Source organism: Sardina pilchardus, chromosome 14, assembly GCF_963854185.1.
Source record: "Sardina pilchardus chromosome 14, fSarPil1.1, whole genome shotgun sequence".
Lineage (NCBI taxonomy): Eukaryota > Metazoa > Chordata > Actinopteri > Clupeiformes > Clupeidae > Sardina > Sardina pilchardus.
The window spans coordinates 31,617,715-31,645,613 of NC_085007.1; the positions used below are offsets into that span (position 1 = coordinate 31,617,715).

The window sequence follows — 27,899 nt, forward strand, 5'->3', positions numbered from 1 at the left end:
AAAGAGGGGCGGAGCGACGTAAGGACCACGAACCGGAGATCCTTTGAAAACATTGAGGTTGTGGACAAAACAGTTAAAACAAGACCTTGATCGACGATTGACTGGTTTTAAAAATACCTTACACCGAAGAATAAGGGTAAGTCCTATCTAATGCAATTTTAATTATGAATCTGTCTGCAGTTATTGAAAACAACCACCTTAATTATTAAAACCCACCTCGCTCTGTACAATGTAGCGGCGGACGAGTTAGCATTTTGCTAAAAATGTAACATGTAGTTAGTTAGCTGGGCGTGTGGAGTGTGGAGGGGCGTGCATGTTGAACTTCATGTCTAAGCATCTTCGAAGAGTTTGTACCCATATACTACCAACTCATGTATTTCACTGTGACAAAGCAAAACAACAAAGTAACAATATGATGTCCTGCATGATCACAAGAGCAGACGGCGAAAACGTCTGAAGGCCATACCGTATGGCAAATCCACAACAACGCACTAACTAGCAAGCGGGGTTCACTTATCTTCACAGTAATCTGGTTTGTTGAAATGGGGTACTTCACCGAGTCCCTTCAGGGCTAGGATACCAGGTAGCCTAAGGTTAAATTGCAGCCTACTAAGTGAAAGCGGTGGTGCCTTCTCCTTTGAAGACACTGGGATTAACCAGCCTATAGCCTAAGCAATGATAAGCCTAGCCTGCTGTATGGCTTTACAGCACGATTTGTTGTAAACCCCTTCGATTAGTTTTTATTATAACATTGCCATTGTAACGTTTTTGGTATTACGCACAAGCTTGGCCACATGAGTTTTGTGATTGTGAAAATAACTGGGCGCTGTATTGGGGTTGTCAATGTCATTGTTATCCGAAGCTGCTGTAGTTTCTAGCCTAGCCTACTGGTGGAATGCACAGTATAGCTGCATAAGAGCTGTCCTACAGGCGACAGTCGGACTGTCCCTTTAGTGTTGTCAATAGAAAACACTATAGCCTGTTCAGTTTGTCTTGGATGTTTTATCTGACAAGAAACGGGGCGATTTGAATACCGAAATTTAGCCAAGGTCCATAATACATCTGTAGTTTGTCTATGCTGCTTTTTTTCATGAGCACAGTTTGGTGTCATCTCTTCTGGCATCAAAAAGGCAGGCCTAGGCCAACTGTATAGAAGTTTGATTATGTCACTGTTATTTCTCCCCCATTTGAACTGTAGTAACTGCAGTTATGACTCATGCATTGTGCCTTTCTTCATGCAAACCACCCTGTGTCTGATGCCCACACACATTAACTTGAACAGGACAATTGTGGGGGCTAAATGACTGTATTATGCATGCATTATTCAAAGGTAATGCACTTGACCTCTTATAGTCTCCAATAATTAAGTAAATGCATAATGTTCTGTTATGTAGGTGTGACTAGCAGCATTGATTTCAACATGGAGAAGTAGGCTACTTGGTGTCTTTGAATGATCCTTTGCACTATTTGTTATGCTTTCAGTATACATGGTCACACGGGATATTTTATTAAGTTTGTTCATAATGTGCAAAAAAGTTTTTTTGACAGCGCCACATAAAATGGTATTTATGTTGTGTAAATTCAAATGAATTTCTCTGATTGCAACTCTGAATGGCAAAGGCATTGAAAAAGTATGATTGTCTTGGTGTCTGGCGTCTGGCTTTTCTATTTTGGTGCAGAGCATAGAGATTTATCTAGGTTGTGGAAGGTCTACTGCTTATGCTGTTTGTCTGAAAATGTATTCATGTTGATTAGCCTCTAATGTCCTACAGCAGCGAGAGAGCACAATATTCAGTGAACGTTTCTGAATTAAGCCATTAGCAGCAAATATTGAGGTCAAGGTACTTCATTGAACCCAAGGTCTAAAGGCCCACAGCCCTTCTTCCTGGTTGGGTAAAAAGATGGAGTGAGTAGTGGTAGGATGAGGGATGAGGAAAGGGAACAGAACAGACACACTCACACATGCACAACACCGCTACGGTGGAGCGGTGTATCCCCTCCCTTTTGACTCGAAGTTGCCATGCTACTGTAGGCTGTAGGATCCAGCAGGACTAGCACTAGGCTGCTACAAGGAGCTTCCAATGGCAAGTGCTAATGTTGTTTTCCTCAGCGTCTCAGCATAATGACAGAAACACTTCTGACGTTGTGATTAGTAGATAGGTGGAGGGTGGCACATCAGGCCAAAACACAACATGTAAACATCAACATCAGTTCAGGGCTGCAACTTCACTTTTTCAAATGACAATATCCTGGCCGGACTATTGTTGTCAGTGATATAAGTATTTGAAATGAGCTTGATCTCTTAATGTCTAGTGACACATCAGGGCCATTTTATGATTAATTGAAATGCATTTCTTATGGTTCCTTTAACTCACTCTGTTTTACTGTGATCAGCAAATCTTATGCATGTACATTGCACATACAGGCTCATACATTCTCACTCACATTTGCATGCATTCTCTTCTTCACCAGTGTTTCATAAGGTTTTCAGAGGCCTTTTGAGAATCACAGCAGTTAGCTGTGAGAGACTTTCAGGGTTGGTAGGCTTCAGTGTTGGACTCTGACTGGCCCTGGTCAAAGCTTTTTCTGCCTCTCTGCCCTGAGGCACTGCTGGGAATTGGCCTGCATGAGAAGCTGTTACTGGCAAAGAGATTGCTGGGCAGACGTTCAACTCTTGTCAGAGTAGTTTTTGAAGCAATAATGCCATATAACTGATGCATCACATTTTCTTGGTCAATGGCCAAAGTTAGTGGTGATCTCTTGCTTGACGCAGTTATACGTTTCAGAGCTGTAATCTTTTCCTTATGTCAGGTTGCAGCTCAGGGAATTTGGAGGAAGGGGAGGGGGCGCATGGGCTGACCCCTTTTGGATACATATGTGATCACTTAAATCATGACCTAATCAGTTGATGTATCACCAGGTGACCGAGCTGTTTTTCGCCGGAGCCGAATTTGCTTGAATTCATGTTTAATATGCTTGTTTTCCTCAGTCGCATCCATATTTTTCTTTGTCAGGGCTTTTATATTTCTTAAGAGTTGTTTGCCTGGGTCTCTGGGATACAAAATGTAGAGGTCAGAGTTCATCCATCTGGAGAGTTTGCAATGCCAAGCCATCTTTGATGCTGAATGGTTTAGAATAGATCACAGTTTCAGATAGAGTTGTTGAATATGTTTCTGAGCCATTCAGTGGCGAGGGTTTTAGTGTAGGAGGAGACGACAACATGTTACATAACAGAAAATAGGTATCCAAAGGTTTCTATGGAAATGTTCATTGTTTCCATAGTGACCACAAAAAAAGCTACACCTCTGCACACTTCACTGAAATATGACTGGTGACCGATAACTGAGAGTGCTTTTGCTGGTGTCATTACAAACAAGCACAGAACACACTTCATTCACCATTGGCTGAATTTAAGATTTTTTTATCACCACTCAAAGATATAATTTTGCTAGATCTGGATGAATTGCTGTACAACATACCAGCTGGGATTAAATGGTTCAGTGGCAGAACAATTGAATCATGAAGTTTAGTAGGAAACCAGTTCCCTTCTCTGCCAGATTCACATTTTGGACATTCTCTTGTTGGTTAGAATTGGCTAATAAAGCCACACTATCGCCATGCTACTCTGAGGATGATTCACGATCCCAGTATTAGAAGGAAGAACATGCTGGGCTGCCACTGGAATGAGCCAGTAAAGACAAGTAAAGTCATTTTCACATAGTAATGAAGAGGTCTTTCAGACTTTCACGCATCCCTCCAATCTGCAGTCTTCATACAGATTTTCTTTTGGTTATGAAAACACCATATCAATAGCCTGGCTATCACCAGATCAAGCTCAATCTTTTAAGACTGAACATTAGTCTGAGCAGTCTGCTCTGTATTTTCTACTGCACAAGTGGTGTAGTCAACGTCATAGCTCAAATGACTCTGTACGCATTTGGAGAGTCCTTCAACCAATCAGACCAATGATCCGGGTGCGCCAAGTGGATAAGGCAGTTCGTGATTGGTCTCCACAGAGTTGTAACAGAAGCAGGGTAGAAAAATGTGGCGATTTTCAGTCTGAGTTGCAGGGCAAAATCAAATCGCTGGCAGATCGGGCTGGGCAGATACCCAGTCTTGAATTTTGCTAACCAGATGATAAAAGAACTGCACATTTTCTGTCCAACACGTTTACATATTTAGATAGATATTGGTATCTATCTATCTACAGTATCTCTCTCTATCTCTATCTATCTATCTATCTATCTATCTATCTATTTTCTGTCCAACACGTTGACATATATATTAAACCAGCATTATAATAATGCTAGAAACATAGCTTTTAAGCTACTACAACACTTTTTTGTCAACCCAGTGTATTTATTGTGTAATTGTGTTCTTAGAAACCTGAAAGTGTCAAGATGACAACTTGTCATCATAAAGTAGGTTACACCAAGTGCAGTTGTTGGTGTCTGAAAGGCAAGTCTGTTGCCTGTTGACCAGTCTTAGGAATTTGGTCTCACTGGCTACATCAGCCTATCCATTTCACTGGTAATTGGATTGTTTAGTAGTACCTTAGGATTGATGGGATTTTGTCTAGGGCGGTTTTGTAGCTTCTCTCTCCCAGCAAACATGTGTGCTTTAATGGTGGATCACTGTGGAGTGCCTATGGTTTTGAGTAATCCTTCAGGCTTTAGATGCGATGTAGGTGGTGCTGATTTGGTCCCTGTGGCGTGGTGCTTGTGGTCAGTGTGGTCAGTGACAGAGGAATAAGCTGGTGCAGTGTGCTGCCACACTTGGAGTGGGTTGATTGGGGATTGACGTGGAAGGCGCTGCCATGAGTCTCTCCTCGGACAGACTGTAACTTGATACGGTGTGGCCTTCATTCCAACAGTATAGTGCCTGGCTGCTAGTTCACTTCTCTTCAGTGACTGTGGACGGCGTTTTAAGTTCATGCATTGGCAACCATTTCTGACACTGTATGTGTCTCTTTTGTCCTCTCTTGTAGGTATTAAGCTTATCATTTTTGTGTAATCTTAACCTACAGATGGTCTGCTTCGTTTGCACTTGTAATAGGTCATTCTTTTCCCAGAGTGCTGAGATACCCCGAGCACTGTGTGGCCAAGATTTAACAGCTGTCAGACACTCCGAGAACAGCTTGGAGCTTTTGTACAACCAAAATAACCTAGAGTTAGAGAAACATCAGATTTTATACTGTTTATTATCATTCCTATCAAACCCAAATAGTAAATGGGAGCACACTTGCTTTTATTAAGTCTAAATAATGTAAATGAATTCAAATGAAGGAGAATAAATTCAAGGAGAATGGGCATTTTGAAAAGTGAACTCTTCAGCATGGGGAAGAGCGCTGTTAGTAGAGGCTCCATGCAGTGGGCGCCCCTGTGACCCTCCTCCCTCGCACTGCTGGGCTGTGGCGCTCTCGCTCAGGCAACGCACACTCACTACAGATCAGCCCAAGGGAGGTACTCTTACACAATGCTTCAGTTATTTCCTGCTTTGCATCAGGGCTGCTGCTCAACTCTTTGTCCTCTACAAAATCATCTCTCTCTCTCTCTCTCTCTCTTTCTCTCTCTTTCTTTTTCTCTCTTTCTTTCTCTCTTTCTCTTTCTTTCTCTCTTTTTGTCTCTTTCTCTCTCTCTCTCTCTCTCTCTCTCTTTCTCTCTCTCTCTCTCTCTCTCTCTCTCTCTCTCTCTCTCTCTCTCTCTTTCTCTTCCTCCCTGCCTCCCTCCTTCTTTCTCTGTCCCAAAGCAAGCTGATCTTAGGCCTAATGTATTTTGGCTTGTAACACAGAGAATTTCTGGCTTGGCCACTCCAGATGTAGCGCATCACTCAAGGAATGTGTTATATTACATTTCCAAACTAGAGCTTCAATGCTTGGACATTAAATAGCCTAAATCAATATAGATGAGTCGGATCTCCCACTCTCTCCCCTCCTCCCTCTCAGTTTAGCCTGGGACATTACGCTGAGAACTGCACTTTCTCAGAAAACAATGTCTGTCTTTAAATGTCAAATTGGCAACTTTACTGCAGATTTCATTTTTGGCTTAATCAGAATTCTCTCAGACAGTTAATTGCCAAAGGCTCATTCCTCTGTGATTAGTGTTAATTGATCACACAGTGCATTAGAGATGAAAGAAGAGTCCAGTTTGCACAAACACTCAGGCACTCCAACTAACCCTGGAGTTGAGCAAGGTTGGAAGTAGCACATTGTGTAATGTGTGTGTCTGGCTGGGCTTCTTGGGATTCGAGTCCAGCCAATGGTGCCTCTCTTCAAGAGCAGCTCGGCATGGTTCTGGCTCGGTGATGGGTTGTCATGGCAGCAGAGTTGAGTTGGTTTTTTTTATTGGATGCCTAGCAGAGGACTAATGGCACTGTGGTTTTAGCCTGCCAGCCAGCCTGCCTGCCCCCCACCCTGTCTCTGTCTCTCTCTGTCCGTCTCTCTCACTCGCTTACACATTTCTCTTTGTCATTGTATAACTGTCCATTTGTTCCTTTGACTATTACCCCTGCTTAAATGAATCTGAAATCTCTCCATATCCACATCTTCATTAGAGTTAGACCTTTGTCTGCTTTGTAATAATCGCAACACTATTATTTTATTATTACTAGGTATTTTTGTGTGATCTTAATAACTTATTATCCTTGTCTGCCATGTTGATAATGCTGTTTCCATTCTTAAGAAGCACTGAAAGCCTGTTTTCTGTTTTCTGTTTTCTGCTCTGCCACATTAAACTCTCCTGTGTATGGAAGAGCCTCAGTTTCAACAGGATGTAGGTTTAGATGGGACCGTCTTTTCCTGTCAGGCTTGATAACCCATATGGGGGGAGGACTAGCAGACAGGAGGAGATCAATCAATGGCTTGCTGAGTAGACTTGCACGGCCGTGCAGGATATGAGCTCACTTAGAACTCCATGATGGAGGGTTCAGGCTGCGGAAGGATGTTAAATAAGCTTAGAAGCTTAGTGTCCCCCTGTGAGCACTGTTTGTAGTTTTCTGTTATGATCGGTCATACGTTCAGTACATGCAAATGTATGTTGAATGTCCAAAATCTGCTCTTGCACCCCCGTCCTCTGCAGGATCAGTCATCAGGATGAATGGAGATTCAGGTGCAGGGGTGGTGACGGCCCCCCCGCCCACCAACCCTCCACACAAGGAGCGCTACTTTGACCGCGTCGATGAGAGCAATCCCGAGTACCAGCGAGAGAGGAACATGGCACCCGATCTACGCCAAGACTTCAACATGATGGAGCAGAGGAAGAGGGTCTCTATGATCCTACAGAGTCCGGTGAGGCTCCCTCAAGCACACAAGCAAACAAACAAGCAAACAAACAAACAACAACAAACTACAAACAAACAAGTTTTTCTTCTGTCTTTCATAGAAACAGTTGATGTAGATAGGGGCTTATATTCGCATACCCCGTATAGGGTTACCGAGGTTATCAAAATGATAGTAGTACACACAGGAAAGATTAGCCAACTACATTAGAATGTGTAGAAGTGTGGAATCAGCCATCACAGAGTTTGTCTGTGTACGTGGATTTACTGAGTATGCAGCCTGACACTTCATTAGGTCCTTCCAGTACCACAGCCTCCCACAGTGTCTCCATTGATCAGGGACAGGCTGAACTTGTTAGCGCCAGCCTCTGTTTAAACTATGGGTGGGAAGCCTCTGGGAGCAAACACTGAGGTCACTGTCATGCATGCACTGATCTCTGTTAAATCCAGCGTTTTATCTCAAATGTCCCTGTTAAATGGTGACGTGAAATAGTTTGTGCTCTGAAGGACAGTGGATGAAGTGGGTATATCTCCCTCACATGACCACACATGTTCCTTGTCATTATAAAATGACTTCAGTTCATCAAAAAAGTTAGCCATTTTACAGTAGGTGGAAACACAGGAATGACGCAGCTGAGAGACATCCAGGACCTCATGGCACATCACACAGGGTATTGCTTAAAGCATCAAAGGCTCTATCCATGAGCTGTTTTGTCATACCACCTGCAGGACCATGATACATGCCCCTGGCCCTCAGCTCTCAGATCACATGATGTAGGGCTGATGCTGTAAGTCCACGTTATGAAAGAGAGAGAAATGTAATAAAGCCCAAGAAGTCGTTGGTTAGAGAGACTTTAGAGCAATACGGGGTGTCGTTAGGCATGATGTGAAACCGCATTTGGGAAGGCTTAATTTTTTGACGCAGTTGAACCTGGAGCTATGCACATGTACAGTCTGCTATTGGCCTTGTCCTTTGACCTCCCTGTATTTCTGCAGGCCTTCTGTGATGAGCTGGAGTCCATGATCCAGGACCAGCTAAAGAAAGGGAAGACGCCCACCAGCCTGCTGGCACTGCAGCAGATCGCTGACTTCATGACCACTAGCGTGCCCACCATGTACCCAGCAGCACCTCAGGGTGGCATGGCTGCCCTCAACATGAGTGAGTTCAGCCCTTCCACTTCAGCCCCAAACAGTCCGTTTCAGTGATAATAGTTCATCTCACCTCCTGTTTTCTTTGTGGTATCAGAGTATCTACAGAACACAATATTGCCTGCCAATTCATATTCCCCATTAGTCATAGTTTTCAAAGACCTTGTCACTGAAATTCTCAAAAGACCTTGGTGTTGCTCCCTTGGTCAGTGCCTCTACTGATCCTGCTTCCACACTGATCCTGCAAATGCATGGCCACTGTCCTCCAGAGTGACCCCTGTCTCACAGCATGTGACTGGATTAGGCAGTCATCTCAGGGCATATGCCCTGATGCAGCCGCTGCTCAGTCACATGAGAGAAAGAATGAGTCCTATTATCTGTTCTGATTATTATGAAAGCACAATCTCAATCTGATTTCGTAACATAACTCAGCCTAAAGGTTCAGAAAGGTCATGAGTCTTCCACACAATTTCACTGAACTGTAATTGTATATTCGGAATAGTGAGACAGACAAGGTCTGGTTCAGAATAGAATTCCTTTGTTACATTTATTAAGCTTATTTTGCTCACACATTTATGTATTTACAGTACAGGTAGGACATGTTGTTGTTGTTGTTATTATTATTATTATTAATAATAATAATAATAATAATAATAATAATAATAATAATAATGATGTATCGGATTTACATGCATACCCTCACAGAAGCAATGCATTGTTCTCATTATCTTCTTCATTAGGCAAAGCAGTAGTCGTTCACAAGTCTATTCATTGATTACAGTTCATTTTAAGATTGTGAATAAATGTTACGTAATGTGTATGACCCAGGTCTGGGAATGGTGACTCCAGTGAATGACCTGCGAGGCTCTGACTCCATTGCCTATGAGAAGGGGGAGAAGCTCCTGCGCTGTAAGCTGGCCGCTTTCTACCGGCTGGCTGACTTGTTTGGCTGGTCTCAGCTCATCTATAACCACCTGACTGTGAGTGTTGCCCACCCAACCACCACTGATGGCTACACCTGAAGCATACAGATCTGAGCACTGAGCATCTTATGTTGCTAAAAAAGATGACACATTCAGATATCCTTGATATTCAAATTCTGAATATCCAGACATTCACTATCTTAAAGCAACACTAAAGAGTTTTTTGTACCTTAAAATAATTTTTCCAAAATCATTTCAGTGGTACATCAACCCATAACAGGGTGAACGGCACTTCTGCATTTGTTTCACAGCCTTCTATTGGCTATAACCGCACTATGTAAGTTTACCAGATCGTGTAGCGGATCTGTAGTTTGATGGAATGAGACATAATAAACTACAAATTTGACTTGCTTCAATATCGCAGTACGTCATACTTTCATGAAATCATGCAACATACTCTACCTTGTTTTTGGACATCGTTATTTTCTGGATAAACAAATAGCGTGAGTACAACAGAGGAAAAGGGCTTTAGTGTTGCTTTAATTTCTTGTAAGGGTGTCTTTGTATCATTCAATTGCAGCATTTGACGAGAGAGCCATAGATGATTCATACTACCCCTTATACTTAGCTTACCTAGACTAGAGTACTTCTGGGAGCAGCATAGCAATATTATCATCCTGGAGACACATTTTCTACCCCTCTGCTGCAGCTCTTTGTAGAGTTTTGCTTTGGGCAGTTTGGGAGACATCCTTGTAGGGCTGCTTGAGCTCTGCCTAAAGTTGTAGCTCTATAGTGGGCGAGTCATCAGATGGTTGCCCGGTATAACTGAATGTGCCCCTGTGGCTTTCAGCTATAGCCAACATTTCTAAGGTGTGTTGCTGTGTCTCATTGCTCTTGTGCCATAGGTCCGTCTGAACTCGGAGCAGGAGCGGTTTCTGATTGTCCCATTTGGGCTTCTGTACAGTGAGGTGTCAGCCTCTAGTCTGGTAAGACCACTCTTCCTCATTAATCTCCTTGAGCAGTGTGTATGCAAGTTTTCACAGAAAGTATCTTTGTGTTAGATAGCATTTTATGTGTAGAAAAGAGCACAGATTTAATGCATATGCACTGTTGCTACTGCCCCTATCTTTAACAACCAATGTGTTGAATTCAGGAGTTTTTGTTGAAGTATTACACAAAATGTACACAATCCTGTCACCCATTTGTCCCTGTGACTCCTACACAGGTCAAGATCAACTTGCAAGGGGAGATTGTGGATAGAGGCAGCACTAACCTTGGTGTCAACCAGGCTGGGTTCATGCTTCATTCTGCCATCTATGCTGCGCGCCCCGATGTCAAGTGCATCGTGCACATTCACACGCCTGCTGGAGCCGCTGTACGCATCGTATTCCACCCCCCCACCCCCAACCCTTTCCTCCTCCTGTTTCATGCCCTGCTCTTGTACCATCTGTCTCCAATTTCCAAGTTATGTCAGTGATTCACCGAGACAACATAGCCGTGATAGACCCACATAAGACTTGATAATGTTGTTTGCTATTGGTAATATCTGATTAAGAGTGGTGTCCCTACTGTAGAGTTTATTGGCAGATAGTTTGTAATATGTTAAGACAAGTATCAAATGCCAGCATTTCAGAAGGTGTTAGAAGATGATTCAGTTGGAGGAGCTTTGTGTTTTCGTAAGAGAGCATGTTAGTGCAGTTCCAAGCACTCTCTATGTGCTGTCCTCCAGGTATCCGCCATGAAGTGTGGCCTGCTGCCTATATCTCCAGAGGCTTTGGCACTGGGGGAGGTAACCTACCATGACTACCATGGGATCTTGGTGGATGAAGAGGAAAACGTCCTCATTCAGAAGAACTTGGGTCCCACAAGCAAGGTACTGGTCAGAGCTGGCACCTCTTTGCTGGAGATATATCCAGACATCCACTGACTGTGAGATCCGTAATCACAGTTTCATGAAGAATAGACTTTTAGCCCTGTCCACAGAGAAAAGACTGCAAAGGTAATCCTGTCTCCAAAAGTCTCAGAAGATTGACAGCTTGAGTGAGGTGTGGTAAAAAGGAGCATGCAGAAGCATTCTCAATAGTAGCTGCTGTTTTTTTACAACTGTGCTGGGTGTTTTGTTTATTTCATAGGTGCTGATCCTAAGAAACCATGGGCTGGTGTCTGTTGGTGAAACTGTTGAAGAAGCCTTTTACTACATTCATAACCTTGTAACAGCATGTGAAATTCAGGTATGTTGTTCATATGTCCACTGTGTGTGTGTTTGTGAGGGAGACTATTTTTCTTGGAACATTGTACTTGTTACGGTGTCACCCAGCTTCCATCTTTTCCCACAGGTGCGTACTCTGGCTAGTGCAGGAGGACCTGATAACCTGGTGATGTTGGATCCAGAGAAGTACAAGGCCCGACCCCGGCACCTGGAGCCAGCCTCAGACCCGGCCAGCAACCACCCCAAGTGGCTGGTCGGAGAGCAGGAGTTTGAGGCACTGATGAGGATGCTGGATAATCTGGTAGGATGACCGCATCTTTGTCTTTGATGCACAGTGGGGAGTCATTCAGTAACGGAGGGGATTTATGTGGATTGGGATTTATTCTTGAGAGCAACAGAGTTTCATTTCACAAAGAGAAGGGGCCATCACATTTTAAAATGGTATGATTTTTATTATCTTATCCTCATGTTTTGCATATCAACTCTTTGTCTCTCTGTTCTCTCTCTCTCTCTCTCTCTCCCTCTCTCTCTCTCTCTCTCTCTCTCTCTCTCGCCCCCGCAGGGCTACCGGACAGGTTACCCGTACCGCTGCCCTTCACTGCGCGACAAAGCTAAAAAGTACAGTGACGTAGAGATCCCCCCCTCAGCCACGGGGTACTCGTACGCCGAGGACAGTGACTCGGGCGCGCGCTCTCCCCTCAAGCACAGCTTTCAGCGACAGCAGCGTGACAAAAGCCGCTGGCTGAGCTCCGGCCGTCCCGACGAGGCCTGCGAAGACGGGCCGGACGGCGGAAGCCCAAAGGCGAAGACTAAGGTGTGGACGAACATTTCACACGATCACGTCAAACCCTTGCTGCAGTCTCTCTCGTCCGGTGTCTGCGTGCCAAGCTGTATTACCAACTGCTTGGTCTGTGCCTACCTTACTGTTCATAGTTAGATGTACTGCTACTATTTGGGCAGCTGGTGGGCATCGTGGGGCAACTCCTGACCATATGAACCCCCATGTTCTGACCTCTTCTCCTTTCTAAGCCTCTGTCTCTCCCTCATTAGAAATTAAGATAATTCTCTTAAAGCATCCCCGTTTCATTCTCTCCCTATTCAGTGCATAAGTAACAGGACTGAGGCTGAATTACAGATTCCATCTGCCCCTTAGCACTGTTTTTTGAGATGAAATTCCTGTAGTGTCTCATGCAGTGATGACATGGAATCTGTAATCTAATCTGTCCGAGCCTGATGTGTCCCTCTATGACACTGTGCTTCCTGTGACCTCCTTAAGGCAACTTCCTCTGTGTGATTGCACCCTCTGGTCAGATAGAGCCTTCACAACCCTGTCACAGTGATTGGCCCCAGGGTGCCCCCCAGCTGCCTAATGCATGCTGTTTTGCATGACTATTCAGATGCATTGTGGGTAGCATCCTGGAGGGCTGACTGACTGATGCATGTGACCGTGTGGGCATGGCTGAATGGTGTTGCTGCTTCTTACAGAGTCCCTCTTGTTTCGCTAGTGGTGTCCTTTTTGTTTTGTCTTATTCCTGTGCGCTTATGTTTACGACACTCAATGGTCCCCTCAGAAGGTTTGTCAAGAGCCCTGACTCGAGTGGTTTAGTGACATGTTTCCATCATATGTATGTAACTCATCTGATTGTGGAACTGTGTCTCTGAATTCTCAGGAAGCACTCATCCAGAGGGGGCATTGAGGAAAGAAAGATGTTCACAAAACCCCACAAATTTCAGCATGCAATTATGTTTAAGATTCTTTATGAATTACCAGCAAGTTTTCCATAGTTTGATAGTTTTGAATTAATGACAAGGACACGTTATACTAAGTAATATGGCTCTGTGACTGGTGGACTCAGAGCTCTTAAAAGCAACAGAACAGTTTTTATCCCCAATGGTTTCTGATTGTGACCCCATAAGACAGCTAGCTGTCTCTGCAGCTGGTCCTTGTCCCCCTGAGCTCTGCAGCTTTAAGCGTAAAGCCTCCGAGTAGAGGAGGCGTGGAGCAGCCCAGACTAGGCCCTGCCAGCACTTGGGGACCAGCTCAAGGCCCAGGAGTCACTGCCTGCTTTTTACTGACTCCAGGAGCCCTCCCGGTCTACCCTGTTGTTTTCCTACCTCTCTTTTGTTCCTTATCGGTTTCATTGGCAAGTTATGTTGGCTTATTTTGCTGGTTCTATATATCTTTTTGTTGAACGAAGATGATTTCTATCACTGGAGTGTTCCCGAGCATGAGTGTTTTGTTGAAATTTAGGGGGAAGAAACAGTAAACCGAAACATCTGTCCCTTAACTCTATTTAAACTTTATTCAAATGATTATCTCTAGTGGGAAAGTGCGAGTGTTGTGTTGTGAGACTCGTGATCAGTGAGTATCTCATGTTTACCTGTCCATTCCATCCAAGCCCCTTCTTCCATAGACACCTATTCATTGAGCTCCAATACTAAAGTGAGAGATAATACACCATACTCATGCTAAGCTCTTACCTCGCCCTCTGCTAGCTTTATAAGGCAGACAGCACCTTCAAGTAGTGCTTACATGCATGACGGGTGATGCTATTTGCATATGCAGCTCATTCCCTCATTTGAAAAGTAAATGGATTGTTGATCTAAAGCTGGTAAAGTTCCAAGGATAATATCTCTTACCCAGGATAGCATCAGTGATGATAGAATGGATCTGAAGGACTACTAGTACCAAATCACCGTTCATGCAGAAGAAGTTTGAATTCATGTGTTTAGATCTCTCCTTGGCCCGCTGAGCAGCCTCTAGTACAGACAGCAAATTATGTCTTTGTGTATGTGGATGTGTGTTTCTGTGTGTGTGTGTGTGTGTGTGTGTATGTAGTGTGTGTGTGTGTGTGTGTGTGTGTGTGTGTGTGTGTGTGTGTGTGTGTGTGTGTGTGTGTGTGTGTGTGTGTGTGTGTGTGTGTGTGTGTGTGTGTGTGTGTGTGTGTGTGTGTGTGTGTGTGTGTGTGTGTGTGTGTGTGTGTGTGTGTGTGTGTGTGTGTGTGTATGTGATGTATGACTTTTCGGTGATGTTCACTCATGCCATGCGCCACTCGGCTTCAACACTCCGCTTCGTAAGCCAGCCATCATATCACTCACCACTTCTACCCCCACTCCCCCTCACGCTTCCTCATCCTGTGATGCCTTTGGTTCCTCCTCTGTGTCTTTCTTTTATCTTTACGGTCTATAGCACGAGTATCAATGATGATGATGAGGAGGAGGAGGGGAAAGCTATAATGGCTCACTGAGTTGCTTTGTCATTGTCAGGCTATTAAATACACTAGTGTGGCACTCCTGTAGCACACAGCACTCGCTAGAGATCTCTTACATACTGTCAGTCCATCAGGAGATGGTGAACGAATGATCATGATGTAGATGTTTAGCCACAGCAGTTAGACCCATCTTGAATGGGAATGAGATTGTATACTGAAATGTCCTCAGATCAGTTTGTACGGTAGACAGGGAGGATAGGTACAGCTTTGTTCTCTTGTAGCCTATCTATCCCACTCCATTAATCTTAACGGACTTACTACAGCATTTAGTACATGGCCTGTTTAAGTTTTTGTTAAATTACAGACTACCAACAGGTTGGATTTTAGGATTTTGATTAACTGCATCATCATTGGTTCACTGCTCTTTGATGTGTTTTAGGTGTTCAAATACTTTTGGTTCTGTTCCTATTGTTATGAAAAGCATGCTCTCATTCTACTAAGTTAAAGCTTGTCCTTGTTAGATCTTCATTTTTTCTCTGTGTGGTCTTTTTTTCTTTTGTTAGTCTGTTGGGTGTTCATTGGCTCATTTTAATCTTTCATTTGAACCATACAGTGGACCAAGGAGGAAGGACTTCGACAGGCTGCTGTGGCCAATCAATTTGTCCCACTCAACACAAATCCCAAAGAAGTTCAGGAGATGCGAAACAAGGTATGCAATCCACGATAAACCGCTAAAATAGCTGTGGAGCAATTTTTATAGTGTCTGCTGCAAAAATTACTAGCCACTGACAATAGTAGTTTTAATGGGTGAAATAACAAGAGTTTAGCACTTCCGTCCTCTGGTCATTTCTGAATTGTTCTGGTCATCTGATCCGTGCAGATCCGGGAGCAGAATTTGCAAGACATAAAGACAGCTGGACCTCAGTCCCAGGTGCTGGCAGGTCCTGTGGTGGACCGCTCCGTTGGCCAGGTTAGTCTGCAGCGATCCGTTTTCCCTTCTCCCCCTGTGTGCCTCCCTCCCATACTGCCTGCTGGTGGTGTTTAACTGTGCCATTATTTTCTGATCACAGAGGGTGACTATCTGGCAGGTAAGTACAGGCTGAGCTGACCCACAATTCCTTAGGGATTGTGCTCATGGCGGCTGACTTTGCATTGGTTTGGTTTTGTTTGCAGTGATTTACTCTGTTGAGTTTTTTTTTTATTTCACTTTAATCAGCTTGAGGGCAACTCAAGTGTCTTCCTTTAGTACAGACCACCTCCATGTGTCCATGTAAGATGAGTTTGCATGGCTCTCTCTCATGCCGCTGTGTACTCCCCTCTGTACGCTGTCTTGCGTGTGGCCTCCATGTTTGAATCCGGTCCAGTGGGATTGAGTTGAGTAGTTCATGAGATTGAGTAGTTCAGTAGAGAAAGAAATTGGCTGGACTGGTGTTCAAAATTCTTAGAAAATTGCACTTTCCCTACTCATTCAACGTAGATTAGGGTTCATCCACTACCACTTTACCGTTGGGTAGCCTCATTTGCTCATGCAAAATATTAGAAGGAAATGTATTGAATGGAATAGAAATTCCATTATTACCTCTGACAAGGAGATCATTTTTTTTAACATGATTATGCAAAAACTACTGGCCCTATTTATGTTAGACTTGGTGGAAAAGTGTAAAGGGCCTAAGAAGAATCCATTCAGTTTTGGAGTGAGTCCAACCAATCAAACCAATGAAAATTATGAAAATTAGGATGGTAAATTATTGCATAATCCTGCTAACAAGCTAACAACAGACAAACTAACAAACAAATGGATGTGTGTAAAAACATAACCTGCATGGCAAAGGATTTCATCCAATGAGATTAGTGGAAGTATTTAGAGCTGCACAATTAATCGATTTGAAACTAAATCACAATTTTAACTAGAAATGAAATTCCAAGGAATTACCAGTGCAGGAAAATGCAAGTAACATGCAACATACTTAAAACGGATAATGTGGTTTGAAGAAGATGAATGGATTGAACTTTGGATGGAATGTGCCTTATCCTTGTAGAATGGAGAGTGAGAGAGAGCTGGCCTAGTTGCGCAGAAAGCAGCTGATAGGCTACTGGTGCAATCAGTTTAATTGGCCCTTTGTTGGGGCCTAGTTGAGCAGCTGGCCTTTGACACAGGTGCAAATCAGATTAATTAGCCCATTGTGATGTCATCAGTCTATGGGGACATTTTGAGCGGGTTTTTATTAACAGTTTAAAAAGTATAAAAGGTACAAAGATGGAAAAATGCATTCCACAGACTACGTAACACAGTTTGAATGAAGTTTCTACGTTAAACGGTTGAAGCTGCATTGAACGCGTTTGAAGAAGAAGAAGAAGAAGAAGCCTAGGAAGAACAGTACAGTGCATTTTCATGCACTGTAGCTAATGCTATTAGCTCATCGCAAATGTGGCCATTAATTGTGTAGCTTGCAACTCTGTCCAAATTGTTAATCTGGTCACATCTATGATTGTTACATTCATGCCATCCTCCTTGTGTGACAGACAATGAAGATCACCTGACATGAGTGATGTGCTTCTCATGCACTAGGCATTCTCCCCAATCAGAAGTTGACCAACTTAAAAGCAGCATTTTGAATATTGAACTGAAGCTTCTGAAACGATAGCCAGGTCGCTGGTGTGTAGCTGTATGTGCGTCAGATAAAACTCCTTGTAGATGCCTCAAGAGACGTGCTGCCCAGAGATGTTAGCACCCATGGATTTTGGCAGGACTGAGCTGTGCAGTCAAAACAATGCAGGTGCAGTGCTAGTTGTAAATAAACTGCTCACAAAAAGTAGGGAAACTTGACTTTGGCCCATTATATCTCCACTTTAATAATACCAATCACTAAAGTGTTTTATGTCATTTTCATCGTTTATTAGTCACCTTTACAATGAGGTACAGCTTGTAAGCATTGGGCTCCCATGGAATGAGCAACACAAGCAAACGTGTAAGTAGTGCCAACGAAAAATGGCCTGTTATGCTGTTGGAATTCACCTTTGTTACTTCAAGCATTGACGATTGCACTCTCCCACAGAAATGAGGGAAACAAAACATGTTAGGCATACATTCGTTCATTTTATACTCAGTGTCAGGGTCCTCAGTAGCGTGTAGAGGATCCATATGCAGCCACAACAGCTTGGCACCTTCTTCTCATGCTGGTCACCAACCTGGCTACATTCTGCTGCGGGATGGCACTCCATTCCTCGATAAGGATCTGTTAAGTCAGCCAACCTGGTTCTGTTGGTGACTCTGGCACGTACAGCATGCCCAAGCTGATCCCACAAGTGTTCAATTGGATTGAGGTCTGGACCAACGTCACGGCAGGCCATTCTATCCTCTCCACTCCCAAATTCTGGAGGTACTCTCTGATGATCCCAACTCTATGGGGGCGAGCGTTGTCATCCTGGAGGATGGCATTTGGTCCCATATTCTGGAGATATGGAATTGCCACTGGCTCCAGAATCTCATCCCTGTATCTAAACTCACCTAGTAGCACTTGAAGCCCAAAACGAGATGTCTAGCAGCAGAACCCTATTACTGGCCATTTTGGCACATTTTTGGTTGGCACTACTCAGACATTTGGCCGTATTGCTCATTCCATGATTGCCCTATGCTTACAAGCTATACCTCATTGTAAAGGTGACAAATCAACGATAAAAATGAATGATATGAAACACTTTACTGGTTGGTATTACTAAAGGGGAGATATAATGGGCCAAAGTCAAGTTTCCTTACTTTTTGTGAGTGGTTTATGTGTAGATGTGTGAGTGTGATCTAGACCTCGGTACTATTTTTATTAAAGCATTGTGGCAGAGGAGGTTATTGACCAATACACTGTCATGGATTACTCATGTATTGGTTGTGTTTGCTTCTTTTTGAAAGACGGTGTTGTGAGTAATAGTAATAATATAATATGGCAACATACTGGAGAGGTTGAAGTAAGTGGTGTATTAGATACAGTAGGATGTGCGTGCAGTATCATGCTGTAGTGCATGATGGAGAACATTGTATTGCTTGTGATGCTCGAGTCTGCTTCATTCGCTTATCTGCATGTGTATCCCTGATTGTGTGTGTGTATGTGTGTGTGTGTGTGTGTGTGTGTGTGTGTTTGTTTGGCTGTGTGGCTGCATGCTTGTGTGTTAAATTATTGGTTAGTGCAGTGTTTTAGGGGATGTTATGTGTATTAAATGCTGTGCTTGAATGGTATTTGAGCATAAGCTAGTATGATGGCATGCACGCGAGAATGAGTGGCAGTGATTATTTGATGGTTTGAGGTGTGTGTGTGTGTATGTGTGTATGTGTGTGAAGAGTGGAGGAAGTGGCCCTATGGTGTGCTTGAGCTGCAGTGTATGTTCTGTTAGTGTGCCGATATGCCGGGTGACTGGGTTCTGTACTCCTCACCCGGTTTGCTGTTGCAGGACGCCCCTCTGTCTGACTGTACGGATTCTATCGATGGCCTTGATCTGTCTGAGCAGGTCTATAGCCCTGCTAGGTCTATTAGAAAGGTACATAAACAGACATGATTAGCTGCTAACTCACACTGTGTCTTCCTCTTTTCTCATTTGTCATCTTCTCCGTTTGGTGACTAGTCCACAAGCTATATGCTCATTATCGATGCATTTCATTTCATTTCATTGCACTTCAATGGGCCTGACTCAGTTATAACCTGTTTAGAGCAGGCTCCTTTCTACAGCACATACATGACAGAGATCACATCACAATGCAGCCAGAACAAAAGCACAACAGTACAAGCAAAACAAAGCAAAACAAAAGCTAGCTAAAGGACGTCAACAGGGGTAAAGAGAATACACCACAGACAATGCAGATAGCTGCAGTACATACACTTTCAAGGGGGGAGGATTTAAGCAGTGTGAGGGTTGCACATTCTTAGTGATCTCATGCATTGTTTATTGTTTGCTTGTTATTTTGGTACTCTCTGATGCCATAGTTGTGTTCAATTATTTGTCTTACATTCAGCGTGAAATATCATCCATCATCACAATCATGGTGACTTTTTAACTTGTGACTGTTGACTCTAGTGACTGTAATTACGATGCGCAGCACTTGAGTTTGAGAGGATTATTCCTTATTCTGACTTTGACCAAGAATGTCCATGGCACAGTTATGTCAGCTGACCTAGTTAGTAAAAGTCACACAAACATGAGTGTAGCATGGAGGATTTTGTATGGATTATTCTGACTGTGGTTATAAAACGCCTCCATCTGTCACTTTTCTATAGTCAAGCTAACTGGACAGTTCTGGTCTTCCTTACAAGCATGAGCTGTGTATGATCAACTGATTTGTTTTTTAATAATGGAGAATATTTCACAATGAGTCTCCAGTTTTGTCCACATGTCTTGTTAAACTGTTTACACAAAATAAACACCAAAGATTTTGCTTGACTAAACATAAGCTATTTTGTGTTTCCCTGCCTTACGTCAGGTGAACGTGGGCAGAGGCTTTCCAGATTCACTTGAAGGTCACACCTTAGTTTGTTCCGTCAACTCCGGTCTTGAGATTTTGCTTCCCTTCTACCTCTGTCTCTCTGTTTAGGGGGAACTAGTGACTGCCTCCAAAGCCATTATTGAGAAGGAGTACCAACCACGAGTCATCGTCAGCAAGACTGGACCCAACCCATTCACCAAGCAGACAGACCAGGAGCTGGAGGAGTACCGCAGGGAGGTGGAGCTCAAGCAGAAAGGCGTGGAAGGTATGGCTGCATCCTGCACTTAAGAGCCATCGCTAGGTCTCAGCACAGGTGTAAACGCTGGAGGTTGACGAGAGGAGATTGGCAAAAGAGTTTTTCAGTTTTTCTTCCCCTGATGAAAACCTCAATTATATCACAATGGTCACTACAGCTAACATGGCTGATATTAAATGAGGCATTGAATGCATTTGATGGTACTTTTCTTGTTGCCTTGTCATGACCCTTTCCTAATGTTTTGATCCTACCAAACCAGCACACTTGCACTTCTGAGCTCATTAAAGAGCTTTTGGAGAACCTGTTGTGTTGTATCCAGTACAGGTTGAAAGCGGGACCCCCTCCAAGCCCAGGCTTACTGGAGAGAGTAGTTCCATTCCTTGTCCTGCGGGGGACAGCATGAGGTTAGCCCTCAGTGAGGGAGGGGCAGATGAGGAGTGTGAGGAGTCCACCATCTTGGCTGCCCCGCCCTGCTCCTTCGCTCCCAGCCGAGACAGGGAGTCGGGCTCCAACTCTGCCCAGAGGAGCTGCTCCTCCCCAGGAGGGGCCCCAGCATCCCCCCACTCCCCCCACAAGGACTTTCACTATGCCGTACTGCGAGCGCTGAGCACCAACACGCACATGGCGGTTGAGAGTGAGTCTCCAGGTACTGGGGAGCTCTTGTCTGCCTGCCTCGTCTCCGTCCTGCCCCACTGGAGCCACCGTCTGTGGGGCCGGAGTCTGCTCTTCCCCCCTCCCCCCCCCTCCTCTTGTCTGTCTTCCCCAGTAATCCGGTGCCCTCCTCAACCTGTATCATCTCTTTCCCCACTCCCTTTCCCGCCTCTTCAAAATGATTTATTATGGTACAATTAGCTATGATTTCTCCACGCAATCTTTGATTTCACTCTTGATTGTGGTCTACACGGCGGACTTTGACAATGTTGCAGTCTTTGAGGCATTTGAGGCGAAGTGGGCAAAGGGACTACTCTCATCTTCTAACCTGGATTTGTCGTGTGCTGGGGTTCATTTATTGTGGTACTTGTACTAATAAGAACGGCTGGTGGAACCTCAGCTCATCCTGGAGATGGTGGTGTTCTATGAGGTGGAGGTACACCGCTCTGTTCCCTTGTGGGTGGATTCCTTTGACTCTTCTGCCGCCTGCTCATCCTGCTCTAATCATTCCTTGCATTGTGTTCTGGTTTGTGTGCTCACCTCAGTGGGGTATTGCTATCTGATGAAATGTCACTGGCATGAAAAAAGAGACATTGCCAAACGTTCAATATCTTAGTACTTGTTATGGAATCTGAACAATTTTAAGTGCTGACTTCAGTCCAAATTTTAGTGTGATTTGCTCGTTGAACTGCAGAAATCATGTATAACAGAAATAATGACTGATTCCGCCGGAATAACAAAGCAAATGTAAGCCTGTAGAGTGCCTAATTGACTGAAATCTAGCTCAATAAAGCCGTGCAAAGTCCACCATTAAATGGCTGCTTGTTACTTTTCTGTTGCAGATCAGCCACAGGAGCCTGAGGAGGGGGAGGGGGAGGTGAGGGAGCAGAGCCCCACTGTCACCCCTCCCAGTACCCCAGTCCGACCAGAAGAAGGTGGGTCTCACCCGATAAGCCGGTCACTTACAAGCATGGCTTTAATGGGTTGTGTTTATTGTCTGTCTGTAAGAGCAACCCTAGGAATGCTTTCGATCTTGTCTTTGTCTTTTAATTGTATGTTCTTAACAACCATAGGTGTATATTACTGTTTCATATGGGTAATAACAGACCAAGAGGTTTGCTGTATACTTGGAATTATTCATCATTTTAGAATATATCAGTTTCACTTACTAGCAGGATAATTTAAAGGTATGTTGAAGGCTAATGGTGAGCTTACTACTGAGAGCAGAAAACTGACTCGAGTCCTCTGTGAATGTTTGCTAACACTCCCAAATTCGTAAAAAAACAGGAAAATGTTTGCAAATGTTTGAATTTGAACACACCTGAGTTTGAGGAGGAAGTTCTCCACGAACATACAAGGGAGTTGGACAAAGGGTTACTGTTAAAAGTAGAATATTTACACCAAATCATCCCAATTTATCAGAGAAGACATGTTCTCCACTGTTTGCAAATTTAAATGCACCTCATAGGTGTAAACTCTATTTCTCTCCATGTAAATTGATTCAAAATAAGTTGTTTTAGCTGTTGGAAACGGGAGTGGGGGTGGAATTTCTCTTCTAGACATCGAAAGTCAGGGAATATTATCGTTTTTGGGGCAAAGTCATGGAATCTCAGGGAATTTTGTTGTAGCAGTTTAAAATTCACTTGCCAAAATACATTAATACAAATATTTCAGGTGAAATAATCAGGTGAAAATCAGGCGAAAAGTCATGGAATTTTAGATTTGACTTTTAGATTGGGAACCCTAGTAATCGTGTTTGGCCTCTCTGTAGCACTGCTTAAGCTAATCAAAAGTAGTCTCTCTTAGGCATCGCAGTGTTGGAAATCTAAACTAAATCATACTAGGAATCATTGCGTGTTAGTAAGGAGATGACTGCACACATACAGTACTTGTGTTTCACAGACATGCAAATAATACATTAAATGAGTTATGTTGAATAAGAAATGAGTCAAGTTAAACTTAGTAACTAAGATTATAATAATTGTCACTTTTCTTAAACACATCATGATTCTGTCTATCTTCCCTCTTTCTTTTTGAAGATGTTATTTCTCCTCTTGGTCTTTATTACCTTTGGATTACACATATACCTGTTACTGTTTCCCATGAGTCCTGAAATAATTACAGCAGTTTCACAAATGTCATTTTGTGAAACGGCAGTAGTTTTTGCGATATGGAGAGCCATTTGTTATGGAAATGGACAGGGGCTTAAGAAATGAATACATGAATAAGATATATGGATTCATATATGAATGCTTTTTAAACAAAGGCATTGTGGCAGCTGACTGATCTGTCACTAGTTCTATCACAAGCACTGAGCTTAGATACATTTGTATAGCACCAATGCAATTTCCAATTGGATTTATACCGTTTCACTAAAGTCTGTTAGAGGACTTCTCAAAGATATTCAAATCTATTTAGCTCATTTTACAGGTATAATCTAATCCACTGCCTTTCAAGGATGTGCCACTTGTCTGTATCTTCCACATCCATCTTTTCATACTCATCTTTCTGGGGTCTTGTAAGAATGGCTTCTGTCCATTCTTTTTTTTCCTGGTGGTCTGTTTTGTATTTCATTTAACTCTTTTGTTTGAACACGGTGGCTGTGGTTTTGACTTGCATAGACATTGTTTTCCACTTGTGCTCTTTCTTCTTTGTGGCTGCGTTGCAATCAGGAGAAGGAAATGCAAAAGAGTACCTGTTGCCCTAGTAAGTATGGTTCCCCCTGCCCCTCATGCTTGTGCTGTGTTGTAACCTCTCCTTGCATGGCTTCATTCACCTGCCTTTCTCTGGCCTTACTCATCTGCCGGGGTGGATTCTCTCCCTCTCCCCTTTTACTCGCTCTCGCTCTCGCTCACACACTCCGGTCCTTGACCCTCTATGTTTCCTAATGTTGGCTGGGTTCACTCTAGAAGCCCTCTAAGTCAGTCAGCTTAATAGTTTGTAGTTGTCCTCAACATATGGACTTGTGAGAACTTTACAGAAGCTCCATAAACATGAGGATCATTAGCATTATTTTAGCTAGTATTAGCAAGTATTTTTTTATGAATCCTACTTATTTATGAATCTGAAGCATTGGAAAGCAAAAGCCAGCTAGTTAAATTCACTAGAGTGCTTAATGGTGGACCCAGCAACATTTTTTCCTATCAACGTATAGATTTGATCTCTCAACCTTTTTTTCCCTTAAGTTCAATTGTTGTGGTATTTTAAGCCAACACTCCCAGAATGCTGTGTAAAAGTGTCATTGTTTTAGCTTAAACGTCATAGAACTCTCTTGATCCAGGTAAGGTACGTGTTTGACTTGGTCATGTTTCTGTTCCAGACAAGGCCTTCTTCAGGTACACGGTTTACTTTTTATTGCTGGAGTGTAGCCCTTTCCTAGTGTAAATGCCGCATTGCTTTGCAGCCTGTGAAGTTTTGAGCACTGCATAACATTTTTAATTAACAGTATTGATCAGGAAAACTTGTTTGCTACACACAGAGTATTGATTTGATTAAAGCTTCCAGTTCAGCATCAGTTTCAAATAGTAGATCGCAGAGTATGGATCAGATTCTACATTATCAAACAGAACTTCAAAACATTTGATTAGCCACCATGAGCAACCAAAAATCATGTATGTGCTTATTGATTGGTTCTTTGATAGGCTATGCTGAGCTACAGCAAATAAATGATCGCCATGCTTAATTGGTTACATTTGACATAAAACAATGTACATTAAATGGATGTGCTGCTATATAGTGTGCTGCAATGTGTGACGAATGGCAGGTATGAACATACTGTAAACTGTAGCTAATGAATATGTTCCACACAAGTAGGTGACATAATGCTAAGGTCTGTTCTTGCCCGAGACAGATGCAGCTAAGATCCTAATTACAAGATCAGCTACTGTGAGTCCAGATGTTTAGTGTGATTCTGGTGTTTTACAAATGTCCCCATTTGCAGTAATGAGTAGGGTATTTTGAATATTTAGTTTTTGTATCCTGCGCTTTCCAGGCAATATGGCAAAGAGTATGACTATTGTGACCCTATATCAAGCAAAATAACTTTGATCTGCAAATACCTGTGCACTGCTTGTTTGTTTAAGAATATTATTCATAGAGAAGTAGTTTGCTCTTGTTTGTGTGAAGGAATGAAGTGTCCGTCTTCAGCAAGGATTGGTAAATGGTCCCAAAAGCTGCCAAGCCTTTGCTCTGTCTGAGATCCTCCGTCTCTCCCCCCTCCCTCCAGATTCCCAGCGCGATCAGACCTTTAAGGATGAGAGTGACGCAGCCACACTGAGACAGACCCTCCCCGACCTGACCCCAGATGACCCCTTCGAGACCCCCGCACTTCCCGCTGAAGACTCTGGCCCAACCCAGGCAGACCTTACACAACAAACGGAAGGGGATGAAGCAGGCGGTCCTGATGATGCTGCAGACCAAGGCAGCGATGAGTCGCCCAGCAAATCCCCCTCCAAGAAAAAGAAGAAGTTTCGAACACCATCCTTCCTGAAGAAAAACAAAAAGAAGACCGAGACCTAGATGTCTGATTTGGGGAAAAGGCCTCTTTCCTCTGTTTTAGTTTTAATCTTTTATATATGTTCACCTTTTTTGTGTTCACCTACAGTGCAGTGTGTGCCAATTTTTTTTTTTTTTAGAACAGTGGCTCAGAATTTCTTTAGTTTTGTTAGCGGCTTTTATTGATGAATGACTGCATCATGTCTGGTCCAGTATGATTGTGTGGCTTTTGTCGCATGTTTGTTTTGGCCCACGTGTAAAGTGAGCTGTTGATTTCATATTTTTAAGAAAAGATGGCTATACCCAGATAATCGCTCGAATGTATTGGGATTGTATAAAAAAATGTACTCCAGTGTCTTTTTAAAAAAAAATGAATGCAAAAATGAGCTTTTAATCATGTTACGTATGGTATAAAATAACAATTATGGATTTACAAAATGCACGGTGCTGATTTCTGATGTATATTACATACAGTCCTGTCATTCCTTGGAGATGGCCATTTGCATTGTCTGATGAGGCTAAATATAATCATATTGACCTCAACTATATATTATGGGAAATTGACAGATGAATGCTAGAAGTCATGAGCAAATGTATTGGGCTTTGACAGGTGCTCACCCCAGATCCACCTAAATGGAAACCATGAAAATGCAGTCTTCACTGTACCTTTACTAGCCTGAAGTTGAGGATAGGCCTAGTTTGAAGTAATGTTTTACTCACATATGTTTTAATTATTGAGAAAACTATATGCAGTTTTGTTCTATGTTTTTTTGTATTATTATTTGTTACTTTACTCCTGTATTACCTGAATGAAACCATCAGGCCCCTAATCATCACAAGCCGTGTTCGATATTAGGCTTTTTTATTAGGTCCTCGAGACGCCAAATAACGGAACCAAAAGAATCTTCCACTTGAGAAATTCATATAATAGGCTAGGCTACTTTCAAATGGCCTTTTTAAATTTGTGACTACTCTTTACATTCAATACATTCATATACATCTCATACATATACACACATACATCACTGTAGGAAGTATATTCCCTGTAAAAAGTCTGTAAATGTAGTCGTGCCTCAAGAAACAAGTGAGGATCAGACGGAGGAATTGAGGAGCATATGCCCTTAGTCCCCCCATCCTTCCCTCCTCTGTTCTGCTCCAGAGAAACAAATGAGCTGGGAATTAGTCTGACTGGAGAACAAGGATATTAAGACATACCATACCCATAAAACTCTTAAGTCTTAAGAGTTTGTGCTTTTCAGAAGAATAAGCATCTGAGCCATTCTTAACTTGCATTATGTGTGTGAAAACCACTGTGAGAATCCTCAGAAAACCACTGCCTGACACTTATCAGAGATCTGTTGCTTCCCTCTTAACAGACAGAAGTGTTTGTGTAGTAACGCCACTCTGTTCAGGGCGAAACAAAGAGGATTAGGACGCCACGGTAACTGTGAGTAGGGTACTTGATGGGAACTGGATTTTTGTCTTGTAGGTTGGCTGAGAGACTGGACCAGTTATTACCACACTAATAAGGCTTGGTTAGACCACTATTAAATCAGTATGTATTTTGTGCAAACTGACAACATCGATGTTTCTAAAAGGACTGCATGGCATTAAAAGCTAAGCTTGTATTCTTTATCTTCTGTACCTTTAAAGCTGTATCCCTGTTTCTTCCATAATGTGCTCAACTGGTATTTTACATATAGCCTGTAGCCTAATAACATGACTAAGTCAGATTTTGCGTTTAGAATTAATTATGTTGTTTTATTATAAACATGCAGCTATGTTGAACCTTTTGTGTTCTGATTCCTTTCTGTGAACATCTGCATTTCCATGGAACTGTTTCATTTGTATCCATGATTAAAACTCTCCTTCCAATCCCAAAGTTTGAAAGTGTGCATGGTCTGGTATGTTCATTAGGACTCAATCAAAGGCAAATTGGGCACACTCAACATAATCTAGGCTTTATAATACAAAGTTTAAACAAAATGAGCTATAAAAAAAAACACCTAGGCCTACAACTTTTGGAGTTATTTCATCCAACATAACTGTATGGATGCCAGTCAAATGCCAGGTCCTCACAAGGAGTTCAAATGGACTCCATCTCTGATGCTGACAGAGGCAAGAGAGGCAGAAACATGTTTGAAAATGATGGACAGATTATAGGAGGAGGACCATTTTGGAGAAGGCAGGTAAAGAGGAGTTGAGAATGTGGTATAGAGAGTGTTAGACTGTGGGTTCACATTCAATGCGTTGTGAATGTGAT

The 27,899-nt window shown here is 42.9% G+C and overlaps 1 protein-coding gene across 13 annotated transcripts; it reads left to right on the forward strand.

Moving 5' to 3' along the window:
- On the forward strand, positions 1 to 27,518 carry add1 (adducin 1 (alpha)). 13 transcript variants are annotated; one of them, XM_062553425.1, is made up of 19 exons: positions 1 to 136; positions 7,077 to 7,285; positions 8,272 to 8,434; positions 9,253 to 9,404; positions 10,253 to 10,333; positions 10,573 to 10,722; positions 11,077 to 11,220; positions 11,480 to 11,578; positions 11,684 to 11,857; positions 12,119 to 12,463; positions 15,382 to 15,477; positions 15,649 to 15,738; positions 15,839 to 15,856; positions 19,209 to 19,295; positions 20,344 to 20,500; positions 20,811 to 21,137; positions 21,985 to 22,077; positions 23,815 to 23,848; positions 25,368 to 25,506. In XM_062553425.1, coding segments are annotated over exons 2-19 (2,406 nt in total). In that variant the 5' UTR covers positions 1 to 136; positions 7,077 to 7,090; the 3' UTR covers positions 25,369 to 25,506. The 13 variants fall into 13 exon arrangements, with proteins under 13 accessions (XP_062409409.1, XP_062409404.1, XP_062409405.1 ...); XM_062553420.1 differs by lacking the exon at positions 23,815 to 23,848 and having other exon boundaries at positions 25,368 to 27,518; XM_062553421.1 differs by lacking the exon at positions 23,815 to 23,848 and having other exon boundaries at positions 20,811 to 21,125; positions 25,368 to 27,518.
- Positions 27,519 to 27,899: the final 381 nt, after the last annotated feature.